Source organism: Petromyzon marinus, chromosome 24 (genome assembly GCF_048934315.1).
Source record: "Petromyzon marinus isolate PM22_M1 ecotype Great Lakes invasive population chromosome 24, UKy_Petmar_22M1.pri1.0, whole genome shotgun sequence".
Taxonomy (NCBI): domain Eukaryota; kingdom Metazoa; phylum Chordata; class Hyperoartia; order Petromyzontiformes; family Petromyzontidae; genus Petromyzon; species Petromyzon marinus.
The window spans coordinates 12,765,478-12,780,816 of record NC_133690.1 but is presented as its reverse complement, the minus strand read 5'-3'; the positions used below and the strand labels follow the sequence as shown (position 1 = coordinate 12,780,816).

The 15,339-nt window shown below is 44.9% G+C and overlaps 1 protein-coding gene across 2 annotated transcripts in view; it reads right to left on the bottom strand.

Annotated features, from left to right (window-relative positions):
- The window catches only part of SLC67A1 (solute carrier family 67 member 1), a 143,943-nt gene that overhangs the window by 16,092 nt on the left and 112,512 nt on the right, over window positions 1-15,339 (bottom strand). Inside the window, exon 8 of one of the 2 annotated variants that reach the window (XM_032959955.2) lies at window positions 5,680-5,781. The exons of the other annotated variant lie outside the window; for it this stretch is intronic. Within the exon in view, the coding sequence (XP_032815846.1) occupies window positions 5,680-5,781 (102 nt within the window). The remainder of the gene's footprint in view (window positions 1-5,679; window positions 5,782-15,339) is intronic. 2 annotated transcript variants of the gene reach the window in all.

The window sequence follows — 15,339 nt, the reverse complement described above, 5'->3', positions numbered from 1 at the left end:
TCTAGAATTAACCGTGTAAAATGTATGATAAATGTTCAGTGGCCATCACTTCTGTGACCGTCAGCCGCATCAGCCCGTCAACAGGCCGATGCGCACACCTCCTTCACGTTTGGGGAAATGAAAGATAAGCCAGAGGCGTGCGATTGTGGCCATGCGACCGTAACTATAAGTCTCATCTCTGCAACGGAGCAATAGCACAGCTACAAACAAACTCTCCCCTGAAGCCCTCTCGTGGCTAGCAGACACCTCAACATTGGCATTCGGCTCCTGAACATTCTGCTGCCATACACAACAAGAGAATAGTGGCCATCGTTTAAACGTGAGCTCGGGTTTATTTTAATTTTGACTTAAAGCTTTCGTGACTGCAGGAATGAATATTCTATGGGTCTTTCGGTAAAGCCACGTAGATAGAAAAATAATTTTTAAAAATATATCACGACGTTTCGATCGCAACACAAACAATCGTCTTCCTACTCTTCCTCTCACCTGAAGACGATTGCTTGTGTTGCGATCGAAACGTCGTTATATTTTTTTTGTTATTATTTTTCTTCTATCTACGTGGCTTTACCGAAAGACCCATAGAATATTTAATTGAATTTGTTACATTGATAATATAATGCCATTCGGCCAGTTTTCCCCGGCTGCGTTGAGCACAGCAGCAGGAACAAAACAAAGACAAGAACATCAACATTGCAGAGAAGGAGTACAGGGTTCCTGAAGGAATATTGCACAGCTACCAAGGAAGGTATTTGACAAACATAAACATGAGAGCAAGAGGCACCAGAAAAAATAAATATTACTGCAGTGCTCAGGTTCCGTCAGTCGTTAGCAGCTGGAAACACCCCGAGAGTGAAGCATCATCACTGCATGCAGGCCATGTGCAAATGTGCTCCTAAAGGACGTGAGCTGACTATAACAGTACGAATATTAGTCACCATATTTTGACATATATGAGTTGTACACACGTTGTATAAAAGTGTTACGCAAATGTGTTTGTTAAGCACTATATTGTGTTGATTGTGGCTACTGATGTGGTCATTGTAACATAACTGTGCAACGTGGAAACGTTAAGAGTTGAACATATTGTTTTCATTCTCTGAGTTCCAAAAATGATCCTCATGGCGGTACCCCGGGGTACCAAATCATACAAATTGGCCGAGGCGAATTAAATATTTTATTTCTGAGACACTATGTTTTCCAGGGGTGTATACTTAAACTCCGCGATTGGTGGTACCAATCAATCCGACATCAGTGCCACACTCCGCGATGTCGAAACGCAGCGAGGACGACTGCACCGAAACCCTGAACGCTCGCGTACGCAACTTAGTGGTGGTGCATCGTGAGTACAGCTCGTCGAGATGAGTCGATTGCCGCGTCGCCGACCATTAACAGAGACTAAAAATTACTGCATCACGGTCATTATGCGAGAGCTGGGGTACTATGGTACCCTGGGGTACCACCATTAGGTTAATTTGTTATTTAATAATTGTAATACAGAGACGCCCTTACAGGGTTTTGCCTATGAAGAATTTGATGTACAGTGCATTGCAAATATTGTTTTATTTATTTTTAAAAACACGTGCAAAAAATGCGTAGTGTTTATTTTGCATTTGTTCCGTGCACATTTTAGAGATTGCTGATCCTGGAGTGCCTAAACAGTGGTGCATTAATGCGGTTATAGACATGTGTAGAGTGTATGCTGAGTGAATGTAAGTTGTATTTCTATGCCCTTTGAGGCAGTGAAACATCACTGCATGCAAGCCATTGGCAGTGTGTGCTCCTGAGCAGTAAGCGAAGAACAAGAGTGTTCCTCCTTTATTGTTACAGACATTCAATAAATGTTGGTGGCATCTGGAATGGACCCTGCCCCCTCATTCTAAAGATGCTACACACATACATTTTAAACAATCGATTCTCACGCGCACTATCTTAATGCAGGTATCGTGAACGCAGAAATCAATATTAATGAATTAATGCGTCGTTGTGCAACTTAGTATTGAGGGAAAGCGGATGGTGGCCTGGTGGGTGTGGATATGAAGGGACGGGATGAAGTCACGGACCTTAATTCATTGAGCAAGGTGATAGAACTGGGCCGGTTCTTGGGCCAGAAGACCCTGATTTCCAATAGTCATGGAAACCACTATCGGGTCACCCGTACACATTCTAGACGCTATATATATCAAATGCAATGTCCATACACCTTGGCACTGTCTTTGCTCTTAAAATTGCGTGATTTGACACCCTTTGTCCCAAACACTTATTTGTGCGGATGTATAACTTTGAAATAGTACAATACTTTCTAAAATTCAAAGGTGGCAAACCTTACATGATATGAAGGCTAAGCGTCAATAGTGTGCACAGCCAGAAAACGGACCTGAGCTGCAGGGATCGTAGCACAGTGCCTTAACTACTACACCACACATAGGCAAAGATCCCCTGTACAGCCTTAACAAAATGTTGGGGCAAGCGCTGCTAACGAGCACCTATGGAGGCCGGCACGGCACACGAGGGTGTGGGTGGCCAGCACCACGCCAAGCTGCCTTTGTCTCTCGAGTGGCGATGTTTACACGCCAGGTACTCATTTGAGGCTGAGTCGACCTAGGTGAGGCCCAGGACCATTTCAGATATTCGTCACTGGTGTTGGCTGTGAGCGGTGGATCGTACTCGGGTCACGGGATTCGTAGCGCAGCGCAGCGCTGCAACACTCCTCCTCCCCACACAAGCTCTCGTTCTACACAGACACAGACTTGTGGGCGTGAAATGAATGTAATGAAGCCGCTGCAAATTAATCTGTTAAAAATAAAATACTTTATAAAATGATGGACGACTAATTAGCGTTATGTTTCTGGCTCTCACACACACACACAAATGAACCACGAGAGTTTTTTTTTACTTTGAAAGATGTAGCAAAAAAAATCATTAAGTATGCAATGTTGTTTGTGCTGATCTTCATGAAGCAGCGATTAAACGTTGGAGCTCAGGCTGACCCGCTTATACGCAGTAAAAACCACCCTCCTCCCCCCAAAAAAAACAATGATGATCTTGGTGCGGTTACCGTTATCGGATTATTGCGTTATTTTTACAATACCATTTTGCCTCGGAGCGCACGTGATACACGGGCCACAGAGAACAGCTGCAGCGAGTAAGAGCAGTGTTTAACGTGACCTTTGGTGCCTGACATGCCAGGAATGTAATTGGAGCCAAATGAAGCTTTTTCAAAACTTTTATTTTGGTTGCATTCGTGTTAACAAAGGCGGGGGGGGGGGGGGCGGGGAGATAACTATTAAAGGCCCCATCAAGTTAGACACCGCAAATTGCACGCGCATCGTACAAAAATAATTGCGCTGAACGCCGCCGCCGCCGCCACCACCGAGCCGCCCCAAAATATGCGAAGCATCACCGCCACAGCAACAGCAACAACAGCAGCAGCAGCGCAAGACGTGGGGAAGGCCGAACGAGAGCCGCGCAGCCCGTTAAAGATTTTGAACACCGAGGGGAGATGAAAAAAAAAAGTTTCCGTAAAATAAATCAATGTCGACAGCAGCTCAATGTAACCGAAGCCTTCTTTGTGACGCGCGCGCGCGTGCACGCACGCGACGGCCGCGCTCTTTGTCTGCCCGCCACTAAAACCGCCCAACGGTGGCGATGACAAACCCACTCGCGGTGGACTACAGGTGACCAATCGACGCTGGGCCGCAACGCGTCCCAGCAGGTGTGTCGCGTGCCCCGTGCGTGGGGTCGCGCGCCTGCGTGCTATTCCACGGCGCGCGCCCCCCCCCCCTAAAGACGTCTGGGCCAATGTCCTCCCTCGGGCCGCCCGCACAGCCGCGCTGCTTCTCCCGACGAGAGGGCCATTTCGGCAGACGTTCGTTCAACAAGCCTGAACCCCTGCCGATGAGTCCCACACGGTCAAAGCACAAGTTCCACGGGTCGGCTTGTTGAAATGAATGCTGCTGGGTAATATTGGTCTTTGAGGCAAGAGGTCCCAGGGACTAAAATCATATTTTTTATTTGTACGTAGAGACAGTTATATTCGACTTCCCCGATTTCAATGGAGGGCAGTTTGGGTTTCTCCATGAATGCAATGATGTTCTATGCAAGGGGCAATGGACTGTTTATTCTTTGCTTAATTTTTAATGGCTGGATGTTTAATTTAATTGGGCATACATTAATTCAAGCGGTATGGCCTCACAATAGAAGCCAATGTATTGATGAAGGCTACTATAGCTGGGTTGGCGACACTACGGCCGCCTTCCTATGGTCTCGTTTATTAAAATACAGGCTGGTGTGCTCCAATGTGTCGCATGCGTTTAATATCGCTCGGTCAGGAGTGAACTTTTTTAAATTTTATATTTATTTTTAACAATCTCTTCGGAGAGACAATTAAGTAGATTGCCAAGGCGCCCACAAAAAAAAAGCAATAATTCTACACAGCCCTTTCAACTACTTCGTGGCGGTAACCTAATTGGGTGCATTCAATCAGACGGAAATTTCAAGGCGTTTTTATGAAAGCAATTGAGCGCTAAGTATTTATGTGATTACGTTTTTTTTTCCTGCAAGGTCAAAGTTGCAGACAAAAGTTTCAGCTGCAGAAACGGAGGGAGAGTTTGCAATCTACCCTTGTGCTCGGCACACAGAATAAGTAAGGTTACAAAATGAGATAAGACGTAAACATTTCATGGAATCGTTTAATCATAGCTGCGGCCTTAATCTCTGTCACAGAGCAAATCCCACTACAGATCAGCAAGATATATGGGCAAGCCAAATTCCCTCTACATAGCTAATTTATATATGGAGAATCATTCTTGGAGCTATAAATCTTTGTAAATACATCTCAAGAGATGTGCCCTGCATAAATAAGATTCTTTTTTTTTTTACAATTGTGGGTTAGATCTGGGTGACCTAGCAAGCCATTAAGGGGAATTTCACAAATTTCCCCGGTCATCTGCTGGCTAAAAGAGGCATCTGTTGTGAACCGCGCCTCTATTTGTGAATGTGAGAGTGTTTTCATGAATGCAAAGGCCACTGCGAAGTTACAGTTTTGAATGTGGCTGGGCGCTCGTTTGATGCAAGCGGCAGCCCAGCAGTTCGACGCGATGCTCCCTTGCTGTGAGCGTTCACATGCGCGTGGCCTTTCCGACCCTCCGAGACACGTTCACGCTTGGCCGATCCAACTAAAAAGAGCCCTGCGATTCCTTCTCACACTCGGGGCACGCAGGCTTGCAGGGCAGCGCTGTAGGAGGTGATGGCACGGCCGTTGCGATTGCTTGAACCACACCGCTGCGAGCGAAAGCGGCCTCCGCTGGGGGTTGGCGCTCGAGGGTAATTGGTCTACTCTTTCAAGGCTGGCCAGATGTGTTGAAAGAGGTGGATGTACGAAACGCGACGGGGTCGGGGAAATGTGGCAGCCTCGTAGCGGCACCGTTAACTAGGCATATGCACCTCCGATTAGAACGATTGGCTACGTACGGTGCGGAAGAAGTTCAAACATACACGCAGGTATATGGACCAAATTGCTTCTGTGGAAAATGCTAAATGAGGTACGGTGTTGAGACGTGAACCGAACGTGCGTCTGTCCATTTATCCATACATCCTTTCATCCATCCCCACACGCCCTCCGTTCCACCCACCGCCTCGGCCTCATTCCCTGCGTCCGTCGGCGTGGGTTGACCGTCTTACCGAGCCGATGCCGACGAAACTCGTGATGCCGATGCCCCAGAGGAGCAGGCTGCCTTCGTGGAAGCGCTTTGTCAGCCGGCCCATCAGCACCCCCTGCATGACCTGTGCACACACGTGGCCCGGAGGCACACGTTTCTTAGCTTGACGTTCCACGAGCTGGTCAGGCGAGGTCCTGCGTGTGTGTGTGTGTGATTCGTGGGCAGGGGGGGAGCGGGAGGCGGACGACAACCTGGGGCCACGGGTCGTAATATCTCACCATTGTTGTCGTCATTATGAGCAATATATGGGTCTTTGCTGTAGAAGTCCCTTAAGTTTTATGTTGAGCCAAGGTCTGTCCATTCTTGCGCTTTCCCAAGCGTCCCCTGATACGGTGTTACTGGCCGATAATGAGAAAATATATGCTGACCTTGAAGGCAAAGTGAGGCTTGCTGTCTGGCCAAATTAAGCCCCAGAAATAAAAAAAAATATCCCCTTACACACACGATGGACCTCCCTGTACATATGTAAGCAGCTACTGCAAACTTTACTTATAAATATATGCAGAACTGCCGAAGAAGTTGTAATACCTGGAGAGATCAAACCATGTCTGTCTAATTAAGTTCATTTTAAATAGCTGCAGTCATATCATGTTTTTTCAATATGATATAACATTTCACAAAATGACAATTATCACGATATCAGTTTCACACAACTTAGTTATTTTATTTAACCTGTTTTAGTGGATGTTTTGTGCTTTGCTGTACTTCCAGTATATATAGAGATTGCTTACAAGTTTCTCAACTGCGGTTTACTCAATTCAAGCCTGCCATATGTCTTTTTTAATCATTAAAATCCATAACGCTTCAAATTCACAAGCTGTCAGTTACACTGAGGATATTAAAAGAATGAATTAAACTACATACATTTTGTGTTATGTAACAGCCATGCTGTCAATCAATACAGAAATCATTTTATAGAGCATTAATTTATCGATAAGATAGCTATTTATTTGAAACTTCAATTACGGAGTTTGCTATTTAAACATTTTTTTGGCAGGAATAACAAATATTTCAGAAAAATTAAAGTAGCAACGATAATCAAAACATAACCGTACTTTGTGCAGAGGACGCCGTGGTCACCGTGGGTCCTATAACGTACAACTGTTTCGTAGGATTATACGTATGTTGAACTTCTTTCGCACCGTACATAGCCAACCGTGCTAAATCGCAAGTGAGGGATTGCTATACGTGGGAACCCTATGGGTAAACATTAATGAAAGCCCTTTTCACTAGGCCGCACTGTAATGCTGCCTTTATGAAATTGCAAGGAAAGTGCCAGGTCACGGCGAGCCTTAATTTTGGCAAAATCTTTATTGGGGTTCTCAACACACGAACAGAAACGTTATATTCTTTTGCTTCATTATATTATGGCACTTTGTCCAAGTGTTGCCATTCCAATTATAAAGTGCCGCAAAATGTGGGGGCTGAACGTACCCGCGATGGCGTAAAATGAGAAGGTCACAACATAACTGTGTGTGTGTGTGTTCCTGTGAAATTTGTGCATTCCTGAAGCCAATTAAAATATAGATTAGCTAATAGAGAAGAAATTACCATACACAGACTCAAGTGCACAAAAAGTTTGCAATATTCGAGCAATGGTACAACAGAGTGCTGATTTTTTTATTTTTAAAGCATGGCACAAAAGCAACACCGTTGCTTGTATGGTATTTTGTAATGTTTTGTATACATCTGTGTCTGGTTCACAAGCTTTGCTTCGAATACTAAACACTGTGCCAAAGGTGGTTTGATGGTTTCATTCTCCTTTCAGTGGACCAGTATTGTTTTATGAGACATTACAATAAACATTCCCAACGTTATACTGTTACGTCATTCATATCAGTGAGGCCATTGTGTATCTGTCATGGCCAGAATGCCAATTTAAAAATGAGCACACATCTAAATTCAATTGCTGCCCATGAGCAAATCACCTGTAATACACCCAATCTTGTCAGATCTTGAAAGCTAAGCAGGTTTGAGCCTGGTTTGTGCTTTTGTTAGGCAACCACCGTGAATATAACGTTACACAAAATCCATTGCAATGTATGTACTATGCTCCGATGTCTACGCTTACCTGCCTTCACACACGCACACACCGACTAGCATGGCAAAGGTGTGGCCAAATTACCTGAACAACCCACACAGCGTGAGGAGGCCATCATCCAGAATAAGAATTGACAAAAGGGCTTGCATATTTGCAAATTCATTCACCCCAAATGTAAAATAATAAACTAATGCCATTCAACGAGAGCTCGCCTGGCAAAATTAAGGGCAACTGATTGATTGCATACGGGTGGGGAAACAAAGGGAAAGATTCAATCAGGAAAGGAGACCAAGGTTGAACAATTCCACACTTTCATGATTTATCTTTGGGTGACTGGCGCATTACGGGCTTTGCTAGATAACAGCCACTTTCTGCAATGTCATTTTGGTGAATGTGTCGAAATTTTCACTATCTTTGCAGCCCCAATTATAATTTGTGAAAGCCAGATAAACTGCTAAATGATGAATGTTAATCTTAAACATTATTTTAATATTTGTCATATTCATGGCAAGATCTTCGTATTTTTTATGTCAGCATGCCCTGCCTACTAATGTGTATGAGTATTGCACTACAGCCCATTACATTTTACTTGCTTCTGCAATCGGTCACTGATGAAATGTGATACTGACAATCGCTATATGCACGATAAAGCGCATGCATAGATTCATTGAGTGCAGCAATTTTATTTCCTCACGTCTACCATAATGTGCGTTTCAACCTGCATTGACTGGCGTGGTGAAGTATGGTCTAATAACACCCACAATCTGCACGGCGTGGGGAGGCCCACATCTCCAAATGTATTGACGAAAAGGGCCGTACCGTACATTTACGTGTACCAAACAGTCACAAAAAAATACACAGTATTGAGGAGATCATTGATAAATGAAGAAGGTTTTCCTATGCCACATTAGTCATGTGGGTTGTTTGACCATACTTCACCATGCTGGTCAATGTGGGCTGGTGAAGTTCGAAGTGGCTCACGACCAATTCAGATGAATTTTTTAACGATTTGATTCCAGACAGCAGCCTTCAGCGCAGTGTGCTAACAACTGCTCCACGACCGCTGCACATTACGAACGATGACATAGAACGATGGGGTGCCACGCTGGCGAGATGTTAACTACCTCGCCTCGTATGCAGGAGGTCGTGGGTTTGATCCCGACGCTGACGCCTGCTGCTGTATATTTGGAGTTTGCGTGTCTCTCTCCGTGGTGACGTGGATTTTTCTCCGGGTCCTCTGGCGTTCCCCTCCACATTTAGAATCATTGCTTTGAGTATTTGGCTGCCGCTTTAAATGTCCACGTGATAAGCCACTTCGTTGAGCTGCCATTTTTGGCCAGTTCGCTTCTGAAAAATAACAATATGGCTCAGTGGGCCTTATCTGGTAAAATTCAACAACAAAAAAATTGATAATTTTAGTTTCACATTTTAAAAAGTTAAGTTTTTTAAATTTCTTTAGATCACTGTGATGGCGATTCGTAACTGCGTGTGGGAGTCAAAAGCAGACCGCTCATTCGTGGCACAGTGCGCTAACCGCAACACCCCCACTGAGGAAATAGAGATGTCAAGATCAAAAAATGTCAGCGGATATTGACTAAGAAACAGGCGCCATTAAAAACAAATCATTGTTCTATGTAATTTAACAATGCTATGATATGTATTAATGATGGAATAGCGTGTATTGATTCCCAAGAATCCACTCGCGTATGACATTTAAACAAGTGCTGTGTTCATACAAAGGCACAGTCACCGCCTGTGTTTACGCAGAGGGGTGGCTGGGATTCAAAGATGTGCCATCCGAGTTAGCCTGTGTGAACATACCTTAAATATCCATAATACAGTTGTTTTTTTGGGGTTCGATCGCGTAATTATATAAATGTGTCGTTAAACCCACCACCACCACCACCACCCGACACAGCCAATTAGTAAGGTTTGTCACGTAAACAGAACATGCCAATTCGTTACTAGTACAGCACACCGGTGTGTTAGAGAGCAAATCCACATTTACAATCCACGACACACCGGTGCGCTGTACGAGTAACGAATTGCCACGTTCTGTTTACGTGACAAACCTTACTAATTGGCTGTGTCGGGTGGTGGTGGGTTTACCGACAATGATATATATACGATCTAACCTAAAAAAACCTATATTATGGATATTGGTTGTGAAAGTCTACGTATTACACGTACCTTAAATATCTCATTAAATTTGATCGAATCAATGCCCCAGCCTTAACAATTAAAAGTATGAAGACTCCATCAGCCTCTTGAATTTTACTGCACCATTATAATTGTTGCATTAATGGTCTTGCATTATCATTTGGTTTATCATTCTCCTTTGGAGCAAGGAGTGGTGGTGCAGTGATCAGCACACTGTGCTATGAACCCAATAACCTGAGTCTAATTCCTGGCCAGTGATGTCTGAACCACTTCTATGCCTCCCACCCCTTCACCAACCCACTTTGACCCCGCATAATTAAGTACAGTGAGGGAAATAAAGTATTTGATCCCCTGCTGATTTTGTACGTTTGCCCAATGACAAAGAAATGATCAGTCTATAATTTTAATGGTAGGTTTATTCGAACAGTGAGAGACAGAATAACAACAACAAAATCCAGAAAAAGCATGTCAAAAATGTTAGAAATTGATTTGGATTTTAATGAGGGAAATACGTATTTGACCCCTCTGCAAAACATGACTTAGTACTTGGTGGCAAAACCCTTGTTGGCAATCACAGAGGTCAGACGTTTCTTGTAGTTGGCCACCAGGTTTGCACACATCTCAGGAGGGATTTTGTCCCACTCCTCTTTGCAGATCTTCTCCAAGTCATTAAGGTTTCGAGGCTGACGTTTGGCAACTCGAACCTTCAGCTCCCTCCACAGATTTTCTATGGGATTAAGGTCTGGAGACTGGCTAGGCCACTCCAGGACCTTAATGTGCTTCTTCTTGAGCCACTCCTTTGTTGCCTTGGCCGTGTGTTTTGGGTTATTGCCATGCTGGAATACCCATCCACAACCCATTTTAAATGCCCTGGCTGAGGGAAGGAGGTTCTCACCCAAGATTTGACGGTACATGGCCCCGTCTATCGTCCCTTTGATGCGGTGAAGTTGTCCTGTCCCCTTAGCAGAAAAACACCCCCAAAGTATAATGTTTCCACCTCAATGTTTGACCGTGGGGATGGTGTTCTTGGGGTCATAGGCAGCACTCCTCCTCCAAACACGGCGAGTTGAGTTGATGCCAAAAAGCTCCATTTTGGTCTCATCTGACCAGAACACTTTCACCCAGTTGTCCTCTGAATCATTCAGATGTCCATTGGCAAACTTCAGACGGGCCATGTGTATGTGCTTTTTTGAGTAGGGGGACCTTGCGGGCACTGCAGGATGTCAGTCCTTCACGGCGTAGTGTGTTACCAATTCTTTTCTTGGTGACTATGGTCCCAGCTGTCTTGAGATGATTGACAAGATCCTCCCGTGTAATTCTGGGCTGATTCCTCACCGGTCTCATGATCATTGCAACTCCACGAGGTGAGATCTTGCATGGAGCCCCAGGCCGAGGGAGATTGACAGTTCTTTTGTGTTTCTTCCATTTGCTAATAATCGCACCAATTGTTGTCACCTTCTCACCAAGCTGCTTGGCAATGGTCTTGTAGCCCATTCCAGCCATGTGTAGGTCTACAATCGTGTCCCTGACATCCTTGGAGAGCTCTTTGGTCTTGGCCATGGTGGAGAGTTTGGAATGTAATTGATTGATTGCTTCTGTGGACAGGTGTCTTTTATACAGGTAACAAGCTGAGATTAGGAGCACTCCCTTTAAGAGTGTGCTCCTAATCTCAGCTCGTTACCTGTATAAAATACACCTGGGAGCCAGAAATCTTTCTGATTGAGAGGGGGTCAAATACTTATTTCCCTTATTAAAATGCAAATCAATTTATAACATTTTTGACATGCGTTTTTCTGGATTTTGTTGTTGTTATTCTCTCTCACTGTCCAAATAAACCTACCATTAAAATTATAGACTCATCATTTCTTTGTACAAAATCAGCAGGGGATCAAATACTTTTTTCCACTCACTGTATCTAGGTGCTAGTTAGATTGTTACATTGCAGAACTTGGAGATGGCAATGGCTTGGGGAAGCCTTTATCCAGCAGTGGATAGATCATGGCTGTTGATGATTACATGTAATTCGTGGCAAAAGAAGAAACAAGTTCAAGGTCACGTGAGATGAAAAATCTATTTGCTGTGTATCAGAGATCAGTAGCGTGGACAAAGTGTGCACACGAGCCATCTCGCAAACATCCACTGGCTGCTAATGAAATTGGTAGCAGGCATTTGCATTGGTGCTTAATTACTGCGGCGATTTGGAACAGGCTAATATTCATTCGGAAAAGGGATAACCTTTTAATAGATCACAATCAATTAAGTTGCATTAATCTTGATCAATAAACATGCCAGTGTGATTTATGTAATGCAGTGCACGCTGGATTAGGAGGTCCGTCGAGCAGGCCTCCATATTTAAGGGAACGATTAAATATAAATCTAACCGTAATACTGCCATGCATCAGAATAAATTCAGCGTGTGCCATGCAATGAATGTGTGCCCTCGACTGAAAGCCCATGGCTACAATGCGACATGAATTTTACTTTTCGAACGTTTTCAATGTTTTCCTACCTCCAAAAGCAACGTCCAGCAAAATGAAACCGCGTAATGACTCGAAATGATGATCCAGTTATGTGCAATATTGCACGTAACTTCAGGCCAGTGTTAGTGCTGGCTAAGGTATTTTTTTATTATTACAATAATAATTCTAACAGTCCACATGGCATGAATCCAAAGATCAATATAATAATTCCAAAACTTTGTAAATTTATGACCAAGCTGAGCCAAGGAATGGAATGCATCCAATGGGACGTTCACCTAATGAGATGGAGGGATGAAATGGGCTCGTGTGCAGGTGCTGTGTGGATTGTTGGCAATGACGCGGAGAGGACTTTGTCCAGCAGTGGATTTATGAAGGCTGATGATGATTATGAGCTTAAGGAATAGCCATGTAACAATTGCAGCCACCACCCCACCTCAAGCAGCAATTTGATGAATTGTCACAAGTTCGGGTCGTGATTCAATTAAATAATCAGTTATTGATTGTTTCAAATTGTTGCGTCTCAAATTGTTTCAAATTGTTGCGTCTCCTTTGTAAATTTTGTTCAATCCGTTGGCCTATATGTCAGATTGGCATATTATTTTCACGTAATTTGCACAAATCGTAAATAATAACTTCTTACATGCCCAATTCTATGGGTGAATCGTGAGCACAAGAATAGATTTTCATCGATGAATCGAAGCATCGTGAGATAGCTGTTATTTACAGATTGCTCAGTTTAAGCAATCAGCATTTTTTGCAGTTTATTCGGCTTATTTACTATCAGACCTGTCAACCACATATGTTTTACATCCCTCCCGTTGTGGGTTTGGTTCTAAACATGCCCACTTTGTTAATGTTTACGAGCAAGCATTAAACCAATGTTTCTCTGAAGATGCGCAAGTTCAGGATGGAGAAGGAGGCAGTGACGTCACTGAGACGGGCAACTGCCTCAAGGTTGAGATCCTCAGGCCGTACGGCAGGAGACAGCAGGAGTGGACTTCGGAGGTCACGTGGTTTGGCAAGAGGTCATCATTAGCCATGATGACCTCTTGACCCTGAACCTGTAGCCTGATTATTAACCTGGTTTGTTGGTCACATGTTTTTTTTCTCTCTCCCCCATTAGCAACATTGATTTAAAGGTTACACGTATGTCACTTACCCACTGTAAGTCAGTCACCATCACATCACCCATGCTATAACCATGGTTACTATTCCCATGAACATCACTTGTGGATTCCTGCAAGTTGAGGACTCGGGCTACCAGACTGACTCTTTCGTCTCATCCATGCTGTGTTCGACCACCATCACACTGCAGGTCACAACAACTCACTCTCTCACTCACCTACACTCACCTACCACACTGTGAGTCACAACAACTCACTCACTCTCTCACTCACCCACACTCACCTACCACACTGTGAGTCACAACAACTCACTCACTCTCTCACTCACCCACACTCACCTACCACACTGTGGGTCACAACAACTCACTCACTCTCTCACTCACCCACCCTCACCTACCACACTGTGAGTCACAACAGCTCACTCACTCACTCACCCACACTCACCTACCACACTGTGAGTCACAACAACTCACTCACTCTCTCACTCACCCACACTCACCTACCACACTGTGGGTCACAACAACTCACTCACTCTCTCACTCACCCACCCTCACCTACCACACTGCAGGTCACAACACCTCACTCTCTCACTCACCCACACTCACCTACCACACTGCAGGTCACAACAACTCACTCACTCTCTCACTCACCCACACTCACCTACCACACTGTGAGTCACAACAACTCACTCACTCACTCTCTCACCCACACTCACCTACCACACTGCAGGTCACAACACCTCACTCACTCACTCACCCACACTCACCTACCACACTGCAGGTCACAACAACTCACTCACTCTCTCACTCACCCACACTCACCTACCACACTGTGAGTCACAACAACACCTCACTCTCTCACTCACCCACACTCACCTACCACACTGTGGGTCACAACAACTCACTCACTCTCTCACTCACGCACACTCACCTACCACATTGTGAGTCACAACACCTCACTCACTCTCCCACTCACCCACAATCACCTACCACACTGTGGGTCACAACACCTCACTCACTCACTCACCCACACTCACCTACCACACTGCAGGTCACAACAACTCACTCACCCTCTCACTCACCCACACTCACTTACCACACTGTGAGTCACAACACCTCACTCACTCTCTCACTCACCCACACTCACCTACCACACTGTGGGTCACAACAACTCACTCACTCTCTCACTCACGCACACTCACCTACCACATTGTGAGTCACAACACCTCACTCACTCTCCCACTCACCCACAGTCACCTACCACACTGTGGGTCACAACACCTCACTCACCCTCCCACTCACCCACACTCACCTACCACACTGTGAGTCACAACACCTCACTCACTCACTCACCCACACTCACCTACCACACTGTGAGTCACAACACCTCACTCACTCACCCACACTCACCTACCACACTGTGAGACACAACACCTCACTCACTCTCCCACTCACCCACACTCACCTACCACACTGTGAGTCACAACACCTCACTCACTCTCCCACTCACTTACACTCACCTACCACACTGTGGGTCACAGCAACTCACTCACTCTCTCACTCACCCACACTCACCTACCACACTGTGAGTCACAACACCTCACTCTCTCACTCACACACACTCACATACCACATTGTGAGTCACAACATCTCACTCTCTCTCTCACTCACCCACACTCACCTACCACACTGTGAGTCACAACACCTCACTCTCTCTCTCACTCACCCACACTCACCTACCACACTGTGAGTCACAACACCTCACTCACTCTCTCACTCACCCACACTCACCTACCACACTGTGAGTCACAACACCTC